Source organism: Hippocampus zosterae, chromosome 8 (genome assembly GCF_025434085.1).
Source record: "Hippocampus zosterae strain Florida chromosome 8, ASM2543408v3, whole genome shotgun sequence".
Lineage (NCBI taxonomy): Eukaryota > Metazoa > Chordata > Actinopteri > Syngnathiformes > Syngnathidae > Hippocampus > Hippocampus zosterae.
This window is the reverse complement of record NC_067458.1, coordinates 14381558-14404458: the sequence shown is the minus strand read 5'-3', so window position 1 is coordinate 14404458 and position 22901 is coordinate 14381558. Positions and strand designations below refer to the sequence as shown.

The 22901-nt window shown below is 41.2% G+C and overlaps 2 protein-coding genes across 7 annotated transcripts in view; both read left to right on the top strand.

Annotated features, from left to right (window-relative positions):
* The window catches only part of LOC127606500 (E3 ubiquitin-protein ligase RNF220-like), a 30420-nt gene extending 15826 nt beyond the window's left edge, over positions 1-14594 (top strand). Inside the window, exons 3-16 of one of the 5 annotated variants that reach the window (XM_052074920.1) lie at positions 3903-4032; positions 5627-5669; positions 5759-5851; positions 7161-7203; positions 7461-7550; positions 9341-9384; positions 9684-9771; positions 10490-10586; positions 11131-11190; positions 11264-11322; positions 11404-11491; positions 12889-12997; positions 13902-13976; positions 14062-14594. In XM_052074920.1, coding sequence (XP_051930880.1) covers positions 3903-4032; positions 5627-5669; positions 5759-5851; positions 7161-7203; positions 7461-7550; positions 9341-9384; positions 9684-9771; positions 10490-10586; positions 11131-11190; positions 11264-11322; positions 11404-11491; positions 12889-12997; positions 13902-13976; positions 14062-14133 — 1091 coding nt within the window. In that variant the 3' untranslated portion in view covers positions 14134-14594. Of the gene's footprint in view, positions 1-3902; positions 4033-5626; positions 5670-5758; positions 5852-7160; positions 7204-7460; positions 7551-9340; positions 9385-9683; positions 9772-10489; positions 10587-11130; positions 11191-11260; positions 11323-11403; positions 11492-12888; positions 12998-13901; positions 13977-14061 lie in introns of all 5 variants that reach the window. The other 4 variants (XM_052074916.1, XM_052074921.1, XM_052074919.1 and 1 more) reach the window with 4 other exon arrangements.
* A 326-nt stretch (positions 14595-14920) lies between these two features.
* Positions 14921-22767, top strand: guk1b (guanylate kinase 1b). Of its 2 annotated transcripts, XM_052074924.1 has the most exons (9): positions 14921-15085; positions 16718-16832; positions 17820-17861; positions 18146-18265; positions 19258-19354; positions 21053-21191; positions 22278-22362; positions 22440-22525; positions 22638-22767. In XM_052074924.1, exons 2-9 carry the CDS (start codon positions 16721-16723, stop codon positions 22668-22670), a joined length of 714 nt encoding a protein of 237 aa, XP_051930884.1. In that variant the 5' UTR covers positions 14921-15085; positions 16718-16720; the 3' UTR covers positions 22671-22767. The 2 variants fall into 2 exon arrangements, with proteins under 2 accessions (XP_051930884.1, XP_051930885.1); XM_052074925.1 differs by lacking the exon at positions 18146-18265.
* The last annotated feature ends 134 nt before the right edge of the window (positions 22768-22901 follow it).

Here is a 22901-nt window from a genome sequence, read left to right as displayed (position 1 = left end):
TCTGTAGGTCAGGAGAGAAAAAGGGATTTCGCCTGAGGTGCCTCAGAATGAGTCCATTTGAGCTTTAGGATTCCCGTCCATTCCCACCAGGAGCTTTTTCATCATCTGATTCCCGAGGACTTGCAGCTGTTGCCTCCCATCGCATGTGGCAGCTCCACGTAAATCCCCAAGAACTAGCGAGGACAAAGGCCAATCGATGAGCCACAAGAGGTTGATACAGATCTTATTAGTCAATGAATGATCATTAGCGATTTAACGAGGCATCGATTTGTGCAAGGGGCAAAGGTTGCCGTGGTTGTGGCAAGTGTCTTGAACACATGAAATACAATAGATTTCTCGGTCGGAGGGATATTTTTGAAGGGTGCTGGAAATGAGATCGGACAGAGGGAGGCGATTTGAGGTCAAGCCTTGCAGAAGAATTCCTTTGGCCGTGTTCAGCATTGTCACGCAATTAGGAGAACACAGATATCTCGAAACACTGTGTCAAAGGCGAGTGGACGACACGTTTTCAAAGCAGCTTTGAAAGTGAAGGAAATAAATGAGCTGGTAGCAGATGTCTCACTACGGGGCCTGTTATGTTGCTCATTAAATACCAAACTTCTCAATAGGCCATTATTTCCCCAATAAAAAAACAAATGGCGGGCCGCATACCCCACACCCCCTCCCTCCTCTGTTGAGCTTAGCTCTACCTCACAGACGGCAAAAAGTCCTGACTAATATCCTGCATGATGCTTTTTAAATTGGAAGCAGGCAGTCTCATCGGGCGTGGCACAGGTGTGGCAGGAGCCAGTGGCTTTTATAGGCCTTCGTCTCCTCTGAAAGTGTGCCAAGGACTTGCCCACTTACCAACTGGTGCAGAGTTTGACACCAGGCGTTAATTGAAAATCCCCCCTCCCCACCTCCATATCTCCACACGCCTACTGCTTATATAGAGTCTGTCTGTGCTTGTTACCGCTTTATGGAAGTTTTTCTGATGTGCTTGAAGGAAATGTTTGATGATTGTAATGGTGCCGCTCGGACCGACTTGTCTCAGCACTTTATTGCTAGTGAAAAACCCAACTTGTGGCAAAGTAAGCACCGTCTCCGCCTCGGTTGTTTGCTTGCGTGTCTCCTGCCATTCAGAGCTGTCTGGTCTGCATCGTGTCAATCAAAATTATACCGCGTCCACAGGTTTGTCGCCAGGAGGAATGGGTGGAAGGGGGCCGGTGGGTTTAGCGTCGCTCGTCACTATGTCTCCCTCCGTAGAACAGCCTTTTCATGCCCTGGCATAATGTCAACGGGTGACGTCCCTGCCTGATGTGATGTGGCATTCACTAAAGGTCACGTTAGGCATCTTTGCTCCATCTGCATCTGCTGAAGTGGCAGCCGTCATATGGGCGCTGGCATCGGCCATTACCAGGCCCCTTAGGGTGAGGGAACCTGATGTTTTGAGGATTTTTTTTTTTTATGGAGGGATTTTGATCTTGTTTCTGCAGGGCTGAGTACTGGACATTGTGCATCTGTGACCCACGACACACATATAGTTTTACAAGGCTTGGGTGGGGGGCAGAAATTAGGAGCGCGCCTGATAACTCAATTTGAAACCTCCAACCATCCAAAGTTTGATGGAATATCATCTACCACATTTTTGTACACACTGTATGATCTTAATGTATGTATGTTGTTACTGGTCATATTATCATACCAACAATAGCACGACTTGTTCTTCTAAAGCATAGGTGTCAAACTCAGGTCCTGTAGGGCCGCTGTCCTTCATGTTTTCCAAGTCTCCCTTTTGCAACACACCTAATTCAAATGATCAGATCATCAGCAAGCTCTGCGCAAGCCTGACATTGAACCTGTTGGAAAACCTTGGAAAACATGCAGGACAGCGGCCCTCCAGGAAATGACTTTGACACCCCTGTTCTAAAGTGTTGCTAAGATACGTTGATATTTCACCTTGTTAAACATCACCCGGTGACCCTTTTATTTTTGTGATCTTACCAATTTTTCCTCAATGATCAATTTGACGATTGTACTTGCTGTTTTGAAGATATTATTTGGAATTGGATGGAAATACCTCAGAAGGTTCTGAAGTTTCAACGCCATTGTTGTACTGAGCAAAATAATGAAGCTCGGAGGTCTGTGTGGATAGACCTCAACTTCTGTTAATATCGTACTTCTTTTGACATATGAGTAGTTAAGATTTAATCACCTGCTACTTGGTTGCAGCTACTCTAAGTAGTTCACTATATTTTGCCTCACTTCCTCTAATACTTTACTCAACTATTGATCCTATGCAATTAACCTGAATTTTAACACTCGATCAATCAGCCGATTGTGCTTCATCTATAGTGGCAATTAATCTATCGCTAGACAATGCACTTGTCACCGTCACCAGCCACCACCAGCTTATGTTGGACTTGAAATTAGACTGGAATGTAGCTTTTATTTTATGTTGCACCTAATTTTATAATGCGCGACAACACATCGGAAAACTAAGACCTTTCCTTGTGATGCACGGGAAGTTTATAGGCATGACACTTGAAGTAAACAAAGGAAGGACACAGTGTATCCTCGGCAGCCAAAAAAGGAGGTTTCGAACTGGCGAGACACCTCTCGGAAGGAGAAAGGAAACAATCAGAGACACAGTGAATCCATTCGATGATGCGCCCTTCAAACTGGGCAACACCCAACTACGTCGGGCCAGCAATCCATCCGAGCCGGTTGCTGTAGTGAGGGAACCGTTTACAAGCCTCACAAGCAGGTTTTACAGCCTCCCGTTGTGTGTCTGAGACCCCCCAGGCTGAAGAGGGTCTGAGTCTGACTGAAACTGACAGCGTTTATGTGAGCGGGTGAGGGGGGTTGGAAACGTGTAAAAAGAGTGGCGGCGGTGGTGGTGGTGGTGAACCAGCCACTGTCACTTATGCACAAGCAGCGACTCAGCAAACACACTCCAACAAAACACACATTTAATCTGATGTTTGTGCGGATCAGAGGTGAAGGATGCCGGGTGAGGCTGCAGTTGGAGGGGCTTTGGGGAGTGGAATCCCAAAAGTGGACCAATAAAGCACCCGAAAATCAAATCCCATTGCTCTTATCGCGGCACCGTTCTGAGACGTTATCTGTGCAGGTAATGTGGTTATAAATTCAATTTCAGCACCGAGATTTCATTGTTTACTGATGCCGACATGTTCCGGGCGGCGGAGCGCAGAAAGCGCAACAACGTTCGATGCGTGTCGGGAAAAGTCATTTTGGCTTCCGCGAGGGGATACAAAATCGGTGTGATGGGGGAGACGGGGAGACAAGGAGAACCGTCACTCTCCCAAGGACACCATTTTCTGTTTTCCACCCCCATTTTATTTCGACGATATTTTGTCCTATGTAGTTGTGCATCAACGGGGCACATCGTGCTATTGATGTTAAAGGACGCCTCTTATCAACACATTTTCTTGGGACAAAGTGATAATCGGGTCCTTCCTCGCCACAAACCCCGCATGTTATAATCTAGTTTAAAAACGATAACCATTGGCTTTCCCTCTTCTGTACAGAGATGGCAAATTAGGTACGTCTTGCCCTACTAGCGCTCAGTGACTGATGGCTTTCAGGAGTAAATCACCTCATCTACTAGGTAAAATCTTGATATAGTGGAGCTCCTCCGGATCCCAGCTGGCTGCTTATGGCAGTAATCCATCAGTGGGGCCCAATGGGCCGAGCGGTCCTCCTGGGTAATGTTCCTATTGACAGCCTATGATGTCGACACTGACGGCAGGGAGACACTGTGCTGTGTGTGTGTGCGTGTGTGTGTGTGTGTGTGTGTCCTCTTTCACTCGCCTCCACTCTCTGTCGGTAGTATACTTTGGTCTCAACAAAGGGTTTCAAACATATATATCAACCCATATTTTTTTTTTTTATATCTGCAGGTGGCAAAGTGAAAGTGCTATATGATGCCGCGGCTCCAGTGTGTCCAGTGTGTCAGAGCGTTCTGCGACCAGGGGAGCTGCAAGAGCATATGGAACAGGAGTTAGCCAAACTCAGCGAGATTCAAATCAGGTGCCACAATCCCAGCAGCCTCAAAACATGTTCATATATCATTATCGAAATGTCATCATGCTGTTTTATGTATCATGACATACGCAGACAACTTCCAGCATCAATCTATTTTTCTGCTCTGTCGTCCCGATAATTAGTGCAAACAGTATTTCTAACAGTAACCTTGCACATCCCTGTAGTTTCCTCAAGTGGTATGTACCATCGTCTCTGTCACCTGTGTGCAATGTTTACAAGCTGCCTCATTGTCCTCTACATATTTCATATTTCAGGCTTCAGCCTCCTGGCCACAAATCATGTAGCCGGCAAATAATGTCCCACAAATAGATGCTCGGAGGCTAACATGCTTGCTTGTGTACACGTTGGAAAAAACACAAGAGCCACACACGCGCACACACACACACACACACACACACACACACACACACACACACACACAGACAAACACACACACGCTGCTACTTTGACTGTAAGAAGGATCGCTCCAATAAAGACATTACACTCCAAATCTGCTTAAAGACCACTTGGTGGACAGTAATGGTTTCAAATTGAACTTGTTCCACAGCGACACTGTGTGTGTGGCTACGTGTGTGTATGTGTGTGTGTGTGTGTCAAGTCAAGTCAAGTCAACAGTATTTATAGAGCACTTTCAAACAGCCATCGCTGCATACAAAGTGCTGTACATGGAGCGATTTAACATATACAATAAACAGTAAGACGAATCAGTAATAAGTAATAAGTAATAAGGCGGTAGAAAGCACCAAGCAGTAAAACCAATAGCAAATCTAAGTCATGCTGAGTCAAACGCCAAAGAATACAAGTGAGTTTTGAGGAGGGATTTAAAGATGGGCAGCGAGGAGGCTTGCCGAATGTTCAGTGGGAGGTCATTCCAGAGAGATGGACCAGCAACAGAAAAGGCTCGATCCCCTCTGAGCCTCAGTTTAGTTCTTGGTACGTCTAGCAAAGACTGGTCCACAGACCTGAGGCGCCGGGCAGGGGTGTAGGGGCGTATGAGCTCAGAGAGGTAAGGTGGCGCGAGATTATTCAGAGATTTGAAAACAAAGAGGAGGATCTTAAAAATAATTCTAAAATGAATGGGGAGCCAGTGAAGGGATGCCAAAGTAGGAGTTATATGCTCCCTCTTACGAGTACCAGTCAAGAGGCGAGCAGCGGCATTCTGTACCAGCTGAAGGTGCTTGATGGAGGACTGGCTGACTCCAAAGTACAGGGCGTTGCAGTAATCGAGCCGGGATGTGACAAAGGCATGAATTACTGTCTCAAAGTGTTCATGTGAGAGGAAAGGTTTTATTTTGGCCAGCTGTCTAAGGTGAAAGAGTAAGGTGTGTGTGTATAGATAAACCATGACATGTACGTGTATCCTTGTCTGTGAGGAAGATTGAAGATTTGAAAGGAGGTTATACACACTCTTACAATACATGCAAATTTGGAGCAGATAAAGCCGGCTGTTCAGGAGATGGTGTTTATCGAGCTATATTGTGTTTGTTTTGTTGCATGTTGGATTGGTGTGCGTTTGTATATGTTTCAGATTGTTTATTTGCATGGGTGCTCATGTATTTTTTACCTTTCTTCTCACAAGCGTCACTTCGGTGCAGCACGACCACCTCATGAGGACGCCAAAGGTAAATACTCAGATGAGACCTTCATGATTTGCCTTAAATCCGTTGCTCCTGAAAGCTCTCCTTTTTAAAAAAAATAATATTTTTTTTAGTCTCTTTCATTCTCTCTGCACATCAAACGTGAAGGAGCTTCTCCGACGTCACCCCCTCGACCGGCTGACGACATCCACTCTGACCGATATCAGGTAAAGTTGATCTCAATCTCAATCTGATATTAGACCGAATAATGAGGATTACAGTATATTATCTGTATAAAATAATAAACTCAACATGAGGCTGGCCAGTGAGGGCATTAGCATAAACGTTCCTCTAAAAAAAAAACAGCCTCCATCCATTTTCTGTAGCACAGGTCCTCATTAAGGTTGCAAGTGTCCTCGAACCGATCCAAGCTGACTTTGGATGAAAGGCATAGTACATCGTGGACAGGTTACCAGCCAATCGCAGGGCACATAATGACAAACAACCCCTCTTTTATGCTCACATTCAGTCTTCCAATTCCATCATTTGAAAAGTGGGAGCGAGAACACATCATTAAATTTGTGAATACTTAGTTTATACTTTAAGAGGGACAAAATGATGCAGTGCAGATCGACACCACGACAAACTGCAAAGCACAATGATACATATAATGTTGAACAGCTCCGTCACTGTAATTTATTGCTTTTTTTCCCCTCTCACTTTTATAATAAAGTACTTAATTGGATCTCATTCATGGGTACGTAATGTTGGGGCCAGAGTGTAGGATCAAGAGGGTTCATTGATTTTGCAGGCATCACCTTCAGATGTTCTGTTCATTTATGCACTAAAAAACTGCGGGTAGTTAGGGACATCATAAACATTGTTGCTGGTCTTGATGTGGTGCCAGTGACTGAGAGGTTTTATGAGCTACGAGTTGATCACACGCTGCAGCCAACAATCACAAGTAATGTGTTCACCAGTCGCTTAGCTCCTAATAGAGTAACTGTCAGGAAATAGAAGAAATCAACTGCAGATGTTACCATGAACTCACATTTTCCCTCCAGTCCAAATTGTTGGTTTGTGACTGTACATGTTTAATTTAGTCCAAATTAGTAACGGGGTGATTTTATTTTTGATACAAAAGTAAAAAAGGGACATGATATGCATGAATATAAAATGTATATTATCGTTCAGTTGTAGCCCATATCAAATAATTGTTCTGTTCAGATTGGTGGACGTCAGGCGTGTTGAACGTTTCTGTTGTGGGCCATATTGAAAAGTTTCTCGCAGGTGATGCAATTTACTCTATGTGGAATGTGGGAGAAAGCTGGAATAAAATAAACACAGGGAGAAGGTATAAACTCCACACAAGAAGACCTGAACAGAGATTCAACCCCCAGACCTCAGAATTGTGTGGCGTCCATGCTAACCACTACATCCGCCTTGCTGCCGAACACCTGCAACCTTTTAAACAAAATGGCATTTTACTTCAATTACCACTCATGTATTATGACATGCTGTTTTTCTTTAATACAGACTTTTCTGCGTGTGCGGGCTAACAGACACACAAGACTAAACGGTATGTAGATGCATGCTCATGAAAGCAAATATTTTGTTTCATTGCTCCTGACTGGGTGTCTCAACAAAAAGGAAAAAAAAAGTGCACTTAGATGGCTAATCTCAATATACAGTAGTCTTCCCTTTTTCACAGTCTTCCAGCCCCTTGCCCCCCCCCCCAACCCTCCCTCCCACGCACCACCCCTCCAACTGGCCTAGCGCCCACACGAGCAGAGGAGTTATTAACCTTTCAACTTTGACCTCTTGATATGTTAACAGTCGACGACCTCTGCTGGTGCAGGTGCTACGTCAAATCCGCCCCATTACGCCCCCACAGCGCAGGAGCCCACCTAGACTGCACGCAAGCCGGTAAGACACAATGCAGATGCAAATTGGATGCACACAATTTTTATGAAAAAAAAGTACCATTTAATCTAAATAGAATAAAATGGGTTATGAAAGAAAAACTATTTATTTATAGATTCATATATGTTTTTATTATCAAGTCAAGTACAACTTTTTAATTATATTATAATTATACAGTATATATATATATATATATAATATATATATATATATATACAGTATATATATATATATATATATATATATATATATATACAGTATATATATATATATATACTGTATATACAGGTATATGATGAAAAAAAATAAAATATAATAAAATTATAAGGTGCTGTATTTATTTTTTTGGTTTTCTCCATCATGGAGATTGGACTAATTTCATACTCATTCGGAAGCAAAAGATTTCCACAATATGGTGGCAATCCACATGTTAAGGCCTGCCTTAAAACCCAATGCATTTCCAAAATCGTAATAAAAAATCAATTCAATGAATAGTTCCCAAAGAATTCCAGCGCATTTTCAGCTTCTTGCTGATTTTTCAAACTGCCAATGATGTCGAGGTCTGTTAGCCTTTATTGGGTTTTTAACAGGACGCCATAATGAGCTTCTAAATACACGTCAGAGGAAGATTGTGTTGGAGTCAATGTGTGCGAGTGAGTCGAGTGTTGATTAATCAACCTCTCACTTTCCTTCTCTCTTCTTCTTTCCTGTTTGATGAGCTCTTCCTCATCTATGACCGCCTCTTTAACCCTCATTATATTTGCTGGCATGGTGGCGCTCTGGGTCACGGCCACCAGCCCTGTGTGTGTGTGTGTGTGTGTGTGTGTGTGTGTGTGTGTGTGTGTGTGTGTGTGTGTGTGTGTGTGTGTGTGTGTGTGTGTGTGTGTGTGTGCGGAACATACCACCACCGCAACCCTCCCTCACCCAACTCTCAGAGCCACTGTCATGCAGGAATTAAGGGGCCCTAAAACCTAATGTCCCTTGATTGCAATCTGCACTCAGTGCGGTCCCAATGAGGAAGGAGGGGCTGCTGGTGTTCTCCCATGTTAACTTTTATATCACTGAGGAAAGTGGAGGCCTTTGCCATGCTCTTACTGTATGCGATATTTGTCTTCAGGGTCTGTGTGTTATGTAATCAAACCAACAGGTCAACACGATCGGGTTCACAAGGCAACAAGGACAATATGCAAGAAGGCCATTCAAATACGTTGTTGTTCCGCGAAAATCACACAATTACAAACTCTTTAAATCCAAATCATTTTGCACATTCACTGTTTACCGCTTCAGACAACAAAGTGTATGCAGAAAAGTGGTGACAATTGCACGACTGTCTGTGTATGTTATGTTATTTTGACTTCAAAATGGCACCGCGAGAGTGGCTGCCTTTCCAGCAGCTCCTATATTTTGTTGTTCTACTTCTTCCTTTCATAACTTTGCTGCTGTGAATTGGGAATTTCTCTGCTGCGAGACTAATAAAGGTTTTCTTATCTTATCTTACATTTATTTCTGAGAGTCTATATTGCACATTCCTGTGAGTGGTATTTATTTTTTTATTTTTTTCCCACCCTGAACACAGGTAACAGTTATATTTGTATCAAGTTCAAATTCAGTGTGTTTGTGACAGCACGTGGGATGTTTAGGCGCCGTTAAAACGCGCTTTCAAATGCGCAAACGAAGCCATGTACGATTAACAACAAAATATTGCGAGTGAAATGAACCAAATGTGAATGTGAATCAGAATCAATGACAGAAGTCAACGTGGCTTCAACTTTGTCCCTGTCTTGTGTCCTCAGTCAGGATCAGCAAAATGAAGAGGAAGAAACCAGACGACGCTCAGGTATGGTTGAGTTGATATTTTTTTTCCCCCGTCTTGTACAAGACAGATGAAACCATACATTGTGACATTTTTATTGTCATTGGAGAGAGACAAATATCAGCGCGTCCAGATTGACACAGGACACTGTTGGCTGCCTTTGTCCATGCGGCATCAGGATCACTGTCATGTCAGCGTGTATTCATGTGAAAACACTTCACTTGTTATGAAAACGCTGCCAGAGGCTACTAGAAGCAAAAAGACAATCGTCCTAGTGTGTGGTGTGTGTAAACGTGCTCTTCTTTGTGTGTGTATTTGCTTAGGAGGTTTCTGCAGACACAACACCATCGGAGGATGAGTGGAAGGAAAGGCGGAAGATACAGATGATGTCGCTAGTCGGAGGGTTCAAAGGTAGGTGTGTGTGTGTGTGTGTGTGTGTGTGTGCGTGTGTGTGCGCGCACGCGCGTGTGTGTGCATGTGATGCTGTGCATTGGATGGTAATAACATGACAGAGTGGCAGTTGTTGAAAAAGCACTGAACTTTTCAATCCATATTACAGAGGACGGGCATGCCTTGAAGGTTGGTGTCCACACAGTGAAGGGCTCTGACATGCAAACAAGATAGATACAGTACACTGAACGCACCCCTCTTAAAATCACATGCTTTTCCCCCTGCAAAATTGAGACCGAAATTACATTGGACAACCAATTCACAAATGTTGTTAAATATAACTGAGGCACGGCAGCTCTGTGCTGTGTCTGATTCAGAAAACTTGTTATGGGAGCAAAGAATGGAGATTTTTTATTTTTATTTTTTGTCTCTATGTGCCCTGCGATTGAATGGAAACCAGTCCAAGATATACAGTACCCCGCTCTTGCCCAGTCAGGTGGGATAGTCTTCAGTTCACCCAAGACAAGCGCCGCAAAATAAAAAAAAAAAATGGATGGATAATCTATCCTTTCACTTGAAAAAGAAACACAACTTGACTGCATTAAGATGAGATCTAAGTGCATATTTTGTTGAATAACTTGAGCTTGAATGACAGCGCTCAGTGTTTTTTTTTTTTTTTTTTGAAGATCAGGATGGGACCAAAATTTCCCTCTCTATTAATGTGAACATTTGTCGTCAGGTTCACTGTTGGTGAGCAGCGCATCGAAAGAAGGTCGGGACAGCGACGCAGACCTCGACGTGGATGGAGACGACACCTTGGAGTACGGCCGGGCACAGTATCCTTCTTCAAATTGTTTTTAAATGGAGGGGAAAGTGTTTTTAATAGTAAACTAATACCTGAAACCTCCCAAATAAATTTTTTCTAATTTACATTTTCTCCAAAGTGAGTCACATCGTTCTTAACTTTGCCTTTTAAACCATTATAGGACAATATTATAATAAATAAATATAATAATTGAAATTAAAAAATAATCTAAGATTCCTGGCCCAAAAAAAAAGACATGGAAAAATTGGCAATCAGTAGAGTACAGACCTCCCCCAAATGCCAAACGATTCTACTGTCAGCACCCTGTTGTACACTGTCATGGATGCAAATGTCGGAATTTAAGAGTCATGCATTATGGATTGAGAAATTCATCGTTCCTCTGACTTGTGCGGACGGAATGGTTTTCCACAAAAATTGTGCGTAAATTGTCGGACCCATTTTCGGATAATCGTATCAAAGTAGAAATCTAAATACATTCCTGGCAGATTTTTAAACTTGCATTCATCCCATGTTTTTGAAATTTTTTTTTTCCTCACCCTTAGCTTTCATTTTAGATACACAGAGACAGATGTGATCATGTGCGCCGGAGAAAACAGCAAGGAGACAACAACAAAGTATGTTTCTTTAAAAGCATAGTTGAATGTGAGCATCACGTAAGTTTCATGTGTCATTGTTGTTGTGTAGCAGTGTCGGAACATTGCCTGACTCTGGAGTCCACCAGGAAATTTCCAAATGGTCAAATGATGGTATGGTGACCCAAAAGGAATTAGAATTACAAGTCATTGATTGCTTCTTATGTTGTACTTTTATGTTGATTCGCATCCAAGCAGAGAGTCCGTCCACCAGCAGTGGAGATAAAGTGGATGGAAGCATACCTGTCCTCCCAAAAACCTGCAAAACCAATGACATGGACATGTAAGCGCAGAATTCTTTAGATTTCAAAGCGTCATCATGTCAAATGTACTGTCTGCTTTGACAATGATTTAGTTGGAAATACAGTACCAGTATGACCTTGACCCCATTTTTTTGTGAAGAATTCTTGGAGGTCTCAATTAATTGGATTCTACTGTACTTCAAAACGTTACAACAAAGTGTTCAAGTTTCCAACTTTTTCCACCACAACAAGCAGACTTACCAATGGGCTAAAATTTTATATTACCGCATTTCCCGCCCTACAAGGCGCTTCGGAGTACAAGGCGCACCTTCAATAAATGGCCTATTTTAAAACTGTTTTCATATTTAGGGTGCACCGGGTTATCAGGCGGATAGAATAGAAGCTACAATAGTGGCTGCGGTTGCCTTATGTATCCACTAGATGGAGCTATGCTAAAGGAATACAATACAATACAACCAATGCAGCTTTATTTATATAAGCACACTCACAACTCCTGCAGCTGTAACAAAACGCTTTTCAGAGCATTAGGCTGATGAATAAAAAATAACTATCATAATAATAATAATAATTAAATGATGTGAAGGAAAATTGTAAATAGTCCTGCGATTTATCCATTTTGTGTTCATATTGCATTTAATTGAAAGATGTTTGTTGTTTTTTTTCTCTTTCTTCTTTCTTCTTTCTACATACATTCTTGCTGCTGGAGGCTGTAAATTTCCCCAGTGTGGGACTAATAAAGGATATCTTATCTTATCTTATCTTATCTTATCTTATAATACTACATCCAAGAAATCAGAAAATGAATCCATATATAAGGCGCATCGGATTATGTCAGCTTTTGAGAAAATTGGAAAGCTTTTAGTTGCGCCTTATAGAGTATTACATACAGTATTCATCTTTTGTTATGCAAAAGTATAAAGTAATGGCCCAAAGATTTCTACTCACGACACAGCTTTTCTTTTTGTATAAAATCCCACACATTCGGTTGATGTTGACGCATACATGATGGAACACCACTGAAAGACCAGCAAAAATAAGGTGGCAATCACCAAGCACATAAAACTTTATTTCAACTCATATGCGACAACCCTTTTTTTTTATTAAAACAAAAATACACAGCAAATGTCTGTCAGTTTGTTCAGTATTAATGCCAAGCCCCAAATCCCCGCCACCGCCTAACACTGCATCACCATACAGCACCCCCACCATTTCTCAGCCGATGATAAATGACAGTGCACGCAGCCAATGTGATTGCTGCTAAATTTCATGCTCACCATCCTTGTTGGCCAGGAAATAATTTAATATGTCTTCCATTTATAAATTATAATACTATACAGTGTCGAACTCACGGTCTCTCGCGCGTGTGTGTGTGTGCGTGTGTGTGTGTGCGTGTGTGTGTGTGCATGCGTGCGTGAAGGCTCTCAGAAGACTCTGCGCTGACATCCCTGGATGCTCTTAAAGCTCGGATACGGGATTTGGAGAAACAGTTGTGTAAAGGAGACAGATTTAAATGCCTCATCTGCATGGTGAGTGTATGTCTTCATTTTGGCGCGCTTGTTGAGTGGGAAGTGTCTATCATATACTGTGAATTGCAAGGACGTTTTCTTTACATTTTGTAGCATATTTTTTGTCGCTGCCCAATGAAATGTGTCAGATTTCTTTGATGTAATTTATAGCCCCAACAGTAAAACATGAAGACAATTTTGGAAATGTACGTGGTTGCATTGGGACAGCAACATTTTCATATTTTTGAAAGAATCATCAAAGTACATAGATTGACGAGTATAAATAATAAAAATCTTTCTTTCTGACTGGGCTCAGTACTGTTAGTAATTAGAAAATTCTATAACAGATGTTTTCATTTGTTTTGTGTATTTATATTTTAATTTCATCCCCCCCCCCCCCTCCACACACACTGTTGGCCCAAAGTTGTTTTAATTGTTTTAAATGGGGCCTAAATTAAATAAAAATGTGATGTGAATTGAAATGAGAAAACATGTGGGGCTTCTAACTAACATGTTCATTATATGTATAGAAAATACAGACCGTATATTTTGAATATTTTAAAATACAATTATTAATTTTCATTATTTTATTACTATGTACACTGTGAACTGTTTAATATTCTAATAATGTATATATATATTTAAATAATTTGTTCTATTCCCTTTAATAATTATTTGCCCGGGAATTTCCCTCTTATGGGACCAATTACGGAGTGATTCAATCTGTTTCGGTGGGCCCCCCATTTAACTCTGAAAAGAAATTAGCCAATCTGTAGTTGGAAAATTACACTTGAATCCACTATGAAGAAGCACGTGACAGGAACAACAATCAATTTGAATTGCAGTAGAAAGGTCACTTATGGACATCTAGTGGCGAGATTCATCATTGCAAATGCCAAGTTTTGACCTGTGTTTTATCTTCTAGGATACTTATTCAACCCCGCTCACTTCCATCCAGTGCTGGCATGTTCACTGTGAAGAGTGTTGGCTCCGAACATTAGTATGTATTTTCCCTTAATTTTTTTAAAAATCACAAACATGAAACATTTTTCATGGATTGTTTATGGTGTGATTTTCTTCATTAGGGAGCAAAGAAGCTGTGCCCTCAGTGCAACACCATCACCTCACCCGGCGACCTGCGGAGGGTCTATCTGTGATGCAAGGCCCATCACAAGGGGTGGACTTGTGAGCAGCTGGCCTGACTCCCACCCTCTTCCCAATCTCTCCTCAACTCGGACCTACTTTTTAGTCATTGCATCCGTTAAAAAAAAAGAAAAAGAACAATTCCAGGGAGAATAGCTCCAAAGTGACATTTAACATGAACTATTCAAAATTCCTGCAACTTGTTTGGTGGAAACACCCGAATAACACTCTTTGGGGATGATATTTATCAATTTTATAACCTGTTTTTTTTCTGTTTTCTTGCAAAGCACATGTAAATATTTTTTCGTGTTTGGATTGGTGTTTGTACATGATGTTTATGAGAACAACCTGACTGTATTTACTGTACAGCATTTGTCTTAATGTTTGGCTCCATCTCTTCTTCTCATACCTCCTCACTTTATGTCTTTATCGTTACTATAATAAAAGTTGTGGCCAAAAGGGGCATCGGAGTTCATTATGAAGGATTCAAGCTGTGTTCAGTCAATGTATTTACTTTAAGAAGTGGGTCGCTGAGGGATTAGCCTGGTCAAACCCAGCCCTGGCTCAATTGTAGCCCATGTAATTCTGTGCTTTTTACTCATAAGGTTACAAAGGTGACAACACATGCAGGACACTTCACATTTCGGCAAATACCTGTTCATGATATGAGATTAGTTTAATCACTTTATTTCTTTACATCAGCCTATCGGAGACAATAGAGCCACTTCCAGGGATGTAAATATATGTAAACTGTCAAACAATCTGACTACCTGAGGACCCTTACAGGTGTGGATGGGCTGGATATAAACAAACCGGGCCAGCATGCAGACGTGTGATTGGTCCGTGGATGTTGCCTCGGGGAGGCGGCAGTAATTGATGTTGACAGTGAGCTGATCAACGAATCCCTCGTTGAGCATCACGCCCGACTGATCGGTCCACTCCACATCTCTTCGAGGGTACAGAAAGGTAAGCAAAAGCCTTCAAATGAATTTATTTGGGAAAAATATTACCCCTGAAAAATCAATGAGAAATAGGAAAATGTATTTTTACAGTTTTTGAATTTGAACACCTGTCTACTCTATACATCTGTTCATCATTTATATCAGTGAATTTTGAGGTGAAATGTGGGGAGAACTTCCAGTTGCTGATTGGACTACCAGTTGAGTGTGAACAATTAAAAAAAATAAAGGAATCAAGTGAGGCGTGAACAAATAGAATTGTAATAGTCCATTAAAACACTGCACACCTGTTTAGCTGTTTTATATAACTTCATAGTCTACATTATTTTTCTTAAAATATGTACACATAATAAATACAATGTGAAAATAAAACCAGCTGAACATGAGCAGAATATGGGTAGAAAATGTCTTCATACATTAAAAAAATCTTTGTATTCCTTGTTTCATGAGTAAAATGCAGTACAATACAAAAAAAACCCTACACAACATGGAAAGATTTGACACCTGTCATTGAGAAATTGTAATTGGATTTATCTGTCTTAAATAGGCAAATACATAGCAAGATAAATGTGCATCAATAAAACCTGAGACACTCATCATTGTAACACAGCACTACCAAAAATGTAATTGCCTAAAAAGTGAAAAATAGAACAAGAAAATCTACTTTTACAAAGGTAGCCTCAGAAAGAATAGTCAGATACTGAATAAAACAGATCAACATTAAAAGAGCTTCCAAATGAAAATGCCCCGCATCATGATATCCTTGTGTAATTGAGCATTGTAAATCAACTCTCTTTGCACTGCAGCTATAAACAGATCACCTGTCCTTGCACCTTTGCCCAGACCCAATTAATCCTGTTGACTCACTCGCCATGACTTCATTAATGAGCGCTCTTAACGTTAACCCGCAGGCCTCGGCCTCTTGCACTACTTGCCAATTAGCTGCATGTTTTCTTATTTGAATTAAACAAAGAGCCGGAACAGTCCATTACAAAAATTAATTAAAACTGGGATGATGAAAAAAGAAGAGATCAACTTTTCAACCTGTGTATGCATGCGTGCGTGTGTGTGTTTGTGTGTGTGTGTCTGTGTGTCTGTGTGCGTGCATGTAAGGTATGTGAGTGGAGGTGAGATGGATAAGAGGAGCAACAGGGATCAAGAGATTAGCACAGATGACAACAAGACTTCCGGTTGAATAACATTTCTGTGGTAACTGGAGGACAGTGAAGCCCCGCCCACTCGCTATTTCAGTCAAATGGTCAAAAAATTACTAATGATTTGTACATAATGTGTCTTTGGTCATCTATAAATCTCGGCGACAGAATGAACATTTTTTTCTTCATTTTTCATGTTTATTCACCTCATTCTATTCATTCAGTACAGTATATTGTGTGTGTGTGTGTGTGTGTGAGTGTGTACTATAATCATAATTTGTGGTATATTTCAAGTTTAAATTCTTAATATAGTTAATTACAAACACTAATAAAGCCAATTACAAAAAAGGTTACTTTCTGGAAGTTCAATAGGTTGTCGTATTTAATAATAATAATAATAATAATAATAATAATAATAATAATAATAATAGTCTGATATCAGCACCATCTACAGGTTGGTCACTCATAATGTCCTTGTGTGTCAGACAATGTCAGGACCGAGACCTGTGGTGCTAAGTGGACCATCCGGAGCGGGCAAGAGCACGCTGATGAAGAGGCTCATGAAGGACCATGAAGGAGTGTTTGGATTTAGCGTGTCACGTAAGTGGAACAAATACTTTTTATCTGCTACGGACCAAGAAAAAAATGCAGTCTACCTGATGGGCTTTTTAAGTCCAGATTCCAATCCAAAAAGCATTTGTGAGTTACTCTAACATTTCCTAGGCAGCACAGTGTCCTTGAGATACGCAAGTCTGCCTCACAGTCTTGAGATTTTGATTCAAATCGCAGCTGTTTTCCTGTATGGTTTCTGCAAGTTCTCCCTGTACTTGGATGCAACTTTTCACAACTCTCATACTTCATACATCCATTTTGCGATCCGCTTTATCCTCACAAGGCTCACGGGGACACCCTGAACTGGTTGCCAGCCAATCGCAGGCCGCACAGAGAAGAACAACCATCCGCGCTTACACTCACACCTAGGGACAATTTAGAGTGTTCCTGCCATACGTGTTCTTGGAATGTGGTAGGAAACCGCAGTACCCAGAGAAAACCCACGCAGGCACGGGGAGAACATGCAAACTCCACACAGGGAGGCTGGAGGCGGCCGGACTCACGACCTCTGCACTGTGAGGTTGACACGCTAACCACTCGACTACCGGGCCACCAACTCTAATACTGTTTGTTTGAAATATTTAGACGCAGCAGCAAGTTTTTCAGAGTTCTTCAAATGGTTTTTCACAGTTACATCATGTTGGCTTGGATAGCCCAGCCACTTTTGAGCTAAATGCATTCACACAAACATTAAGCAGGAAACAATTCCATGCTGCTTGCATGGTAGTCAACAGAATGTACTTGTTTTTGTTGTTCTTTTTTTTTTATCATAACTGTCCCATGGACCTATGAGAAAATTGGCGTATACCAGCCATGCCTATGCAGGCTGCTGAAATGACAAAGTTGGGACTGACAGAGCCGTGCCCATGGAAAGGAATGGAAAACATGACAGTGTAACTTTAAGTGTACCCTTAATTTTTTTGGAGCAGCATATACAGTATACATAAAATGAACACTGTACTGTCCTCGCCACAGACACAACGAGGAACCCTCGCCCCGGAGAGGAAAACGGCAAAGGTACTGCCAAGCTGGGGTTCAAACCTGTGGCGTGGAGAATGTTTTAGCGCGGGCGCTGTATAGCAACCCTGGATAGATAGATTTGCACCTGATTCTGAAATATTTCAATAAATTATTGCACCCCCTCATATGACATTTCCTAGCCTGCCCTGGGGCTCCTGCATTACTTCTTACTCCTAAGTGAACTGCAAAAATAATTATGTCCATTATCTACCGTCTCCATTCCGATAGGCTGGGATGAAGCTGTGTATGTGTGTGTGTGCTTGTTGTGCTTTTTTCCATAGGCCTCAACACGCTCCCCATGCTTCTGGGGGCTACTTTACTGCCCGTAGCAGACGTCTTTTCCTCAGAAGACTTAGACACGTCATTTTCGTGCCCAATTGAATCAGAAACCCCACATGAAGGTGATCGCCGGTGTGGTTCCACATGCGTACGTCTTAAGGCAGGGTGACGGGGGTTACTTTCATCACCCTGGAATGCTCTCTTTGAATATATTTAGGAAGTGCTGTTTGGATCGGAAAAAAAAAGAATAATATTTGAGGAATCACATTACGACATAAGTCCACTTTGGAGTAAAACGCTTTTGAAAATAGCCCCCCCGTGATGCCTCCGTAGTGAGTCCAGTTGTCCTTTCCCGTTTTGTGGGGGATTGCCCACAAAAAAAAAATGCAACCCTCAGTAGAGTGTAAACAACCCCCAACCAATCATTAGCATCATATTATGCAATGCTAACCTAGGTAATTATTACATGCAATTTGAAACTTTTGTTTTTACTTTTTGGGGGAAAGGTTTAATCATTAATTCTGGGTGTCCCAAAAATTGACATGAATACAGCCAATTTTATGGCATTTTGTGCATCCCCCCAACACACACCCACATACAGTACACAATTTAAAACAGCTACAAGGGTTTCCATTTTATCCATCCTGTTTGCTTTCTTGCTGATGTCGATATCCATTTGTATATGTTACTGGAATTTAGATCAATACATTCAACATGAAGCATGTTGTAATTTTGCTTACATCAAACATGTCATTATATAGATAATATTTTTTGAAATGATGTCAACATATTTGGTACACCCCGAATTTAGAATGGTTTATTCTTTCATTGTTTGATAAAGCCCATGACTAACCTCCTCAAAATATATTTAATATTTGTCTTTTTAAATTGCACAATAAAATTCTGTTAATACATCTTTTATTTTCCCCCTAATGCTAATGATTGAGTATTTCATGTTAGGTTGCAGTACTTGTTTCTTTAGGACAAAAGAAACACATGTGGTGTCCAAATGACCTTATAGAATCCAATGAGTCCTGTGTGGCCAGCCCATTGTATGGAACGGGTTCCACGTGTTGTCATTGCGCCAGTCACAATATGTGATACTTTCACACAGATTACCACTTCACCAGCCGAGAGGCCATGCAGGAGGGCATCCAACGCGGTGACTTTATTGAGAATGCCGAGTTCTCTGGCAACCTGTATGGAACAAGGTAAACATCCAGAAAAAAGCGACAGACTTGCTATAGTTCGTGTCAATGAATTATAAGATCTCGGAATGTCTGATTATTTCAGTCATTCAGTTCAAAATGTGAAACTCCATTGTACTGAATCATTTATTTGATTACGTTATTTTTTTTTAGAATACAGTACATTGTATCATACTATTATCAATCATATCAATATCATATTATATGCATAATACAAAGTATTAAACAAATGGGAAAATACCTTTCAGAAGATCAATTGCTACCTAATGTACATTTTAGATTGAAATATGTTTTCCATGGTTCTGTTGTAGTAGAAAACTGCAAAGTACTGTAGTGAAATGAAGAAACCTGTTCTATAATTACACTATAGTTTCTTCGAATTTTAGTACAGTGCAGAGGTTACATAAGTACTGGCACGGACATTGTTCCCTCAGAAAAAAAATAGCTAATGATACCAATTGAAGGAATAAAACCTAAAAATATCATTCATTCATTCATTCATTCATTCATTCATTCATTCATTCATTCATTCATCTTCCAAGCCGCTTGATCCTCACTAGGGTCGCGGGGGGTGCTGGAGCCTATCCCAGCTGTCTCCGGGCAGTAGGCGGGGGACACCCTGAATCGGTTGCCAGCCAATGGCAGGGCACACAGAGACGAACAACCATTCACACTCACACTCACACCTAGGGACAATTTAGAGTGTTCAATCAGCCTGCCACGCATGTCTTTGGAATGTGGGAGGAAACCGGAGCACCCGGAGAAAACCCACGCAGGGCCGGGGAGAACATGCAAACTCCACACAGGGAGGCCGGAGCTGGAATCGAACCCGGTACCTCTGCACTGTGAAGCCGACGTGCTAACCACTGGACTACCGGGCCGCCCACCTAAAAATATCAAACGTGAGAATTTTTTAAATGGCACAATTTTTTTTTAGCCTGGCCCAAGGTGACAGCTTCACCACAAATTGATATGGTCGCTGACAACGTCAAACAAATCTCTTAATTAAGGCCGCGGGTGAGGACTATCTTCATTCTTTTTCTTACGTACTTGTATAAGAGCTAAAGATATCAATCAATATGATCTCATCCGCATCATCGCCTTACCGCTATTTGCATGTTTTTATTTTTTAACCGACATGACATTAGCAGGATTTGAAAAAAGTAACAACCCTGCTTTGACAAAGTAAAGCGTAGAAAGTCCAGATATCTGTTTTCAAATGTATGGAACACAAGTAAAAAGTGACCAGAAAAATAAATATACAATTCAAGTACAATTAACCTGACAAAATCTTCTTACAGAATGCGACCAAATCTTTGTGACTTTGTTACTTCCAACCACTTGCACAGTGTGTTCTCTCTTGTCAGACATCCATACATAGGTAACCCATTTCAACACTTTACCTCAATAGACAAGAGGTTAGTTGCCTTGTATAAGAGCGCACTCTAAAACTGGCCCGCTGGGCTCAAGAGGATCAAGAGGATATTCACCGTCTTGGGACAGATGGAGCTTTAACCCCTGATACTACAACACGAGCGTGTGTGTGTGAGTCACATTCAATCTCACCTCCTTATTGTGAGGTGGGCATAAAAAGTGTGAACGGCTCAGCTGGGCGCAGCGATCCTCTTAGCTTGTTTGCTTCATGAGGGAAGTCAACAGCCGTGTGTGTGTGTGTGTGTGTGTTTGTGATGTGTTTCATAGCAAAGCTGCCATCGAAGACGTGCAGGCCAAGAACCTGATCTGCATCCTGGATGTGGACATTCAAGGTGTGAGGAGGATCAAAGAGACGAACCTGAACCCCATCTACATCTCCATCCAGCCTCCATCGATGGAGATTCTGGTAAAGGACCCATTTCATATACAGTGCTGATCGAAGGCCACAGCATTAGGGACACCCACATATTCAAATCCAGTCGCTTTTTCGACAACAGTAGCACCTATAGAAAAAGTACATCCTTTATGACTAAATTTAAATGCAATGTAGTAGGCCTACATATTACCAAAATGAGATCCCCCCCCCCCCCCAAATGTGTCACTGCAACATGTTGCAGTTCGAACATTAGCACTGAATATAACAAATAAATCAACTGAAATAATTCATTCATTCATTTTCCGAACCGCTTTTATCCTCACTAGGGTCGCGGGAACTGAAATAATGGCTCAATTAAAATGTATTACACATAAAAGTTTTTTTTTAACCCTAAATACAAGCTTAAAAAGAACCTTTTCTTCAAGATCGAGGGCAAATGTGTTGAGTTTAAGTTAAATATAACTGAATTGTTTTTCCATCAGTACGAATGGGAACCCACATGCTCGTACTAATCAGATGCATGACAAAATGCTCTTTTAAGTTTGGAAAAAAAATACATGCCAGCCCATGAAGAGTGAAAATACCCCATACATTGACACCCAGTGGAATACATTGGGAAAATTGGGGGAATATAATCATCAACGAAAAAAACATTTTCTTAGCGCCAAAAAAATTCTCCCTGCCCAAAAACAGCATCACTGCACCATAGAGGGAGCTTACACGTCAGAGGATTTTCATGAAGGAACTCTATTATTAACTGAAATACTTACTGTAGTATACTGCAGTGCAAATTAACCATCCATAATTATTTCTTAAATAACATCTAATAACTGGACAGTATATCGTTTTGGAATAAGGGAGGAAGCCAGAGTACTCATAGAAAACCCACCTAAGCAGGAAAAGAATGTAAGCGACAATCACAAATATTGTTGAATCCATACTGTACTAGTATGACAGTGTCAGAAAAAAACTCCAACATTATCATATTTGTTGTATCAGATGTTGTTAGATTGTGTAAGTGTAGATACTTTTTCTCTCTGCTAAACACTTGGTGGATGGCAATCCGATGTCATGATGAGGAGGGAAATAAATAACAAAAACGACTTTTTTCTTAAGGAAAAACGACTAAGGGACCGACAAACTGAGTCCGAAGACAGTCTACAGAAACGTCTGGAGGCAGCTCGCATCGACATGGAGCTCAGTAAGTTTCGACAGATTTAAAAACATATTCCTTTGAAATTCAAAAAATAACCCATCAATGAAATTCTCTCTCTGCAGGTAAGGAGCCAGGAGTGTTTGATGTTGTCATCATCAACGACGACTTAGAACGTGCTTACGAGGAGCTGAAGGAGATCCTTAATGATGTGAGCCAAGACCCATTTTATTAGGAAATCAAGACATCTCTCTTACCACGAATCTTCTGACTTTCAAATGTTTCCCCTTTGTTTCTAAATCTCTATCGCTCTCTCTGCACAGGAAATCCAAAAGGTTCAGGAGAGAAAATCCTAAAAGTTGCAAACTCACCAGCATCTCAGAGTGTGAAAAGGTGGTCCTTTACCGGCGATGTCTGTAAACACAGCAAATAAAAAAGCTTGTGCTGGAGAAATGTTGTCTGTTACCCTCTGTGATTCATTGCGAAAAATATAGTTGAGCAAAAAGATTAAGAGATGGAAATTGATGTTAGACTTAATTAAACCAGTGGTTAACTCTTTCAGGGACAGGGGTTACTTCAGTGGACAG

Coding starts and splice junctions, on each gene's coding strand:
- guk1b (XM_052074924.1), top strand. CDS start 16,721: ATGTCAGGACCGAGACCTGTGGTGCTAAGTGGACCATCCGGAGCGGGC. Junction 17,862..18,145: donor CGGAGAGGAAAACGGCAAAG/GTACTGCCAAGC, acceptor TTTTTTCCATAG/GCCTCAACACGCTCCCCATG. Junction 19,355..21,052: donor GGCAACCTGTATGGAACAAG/GTAAACATCCAG, acceptor TGTGTTTCATAG/CAAAGCTGCCATCGAAGACG.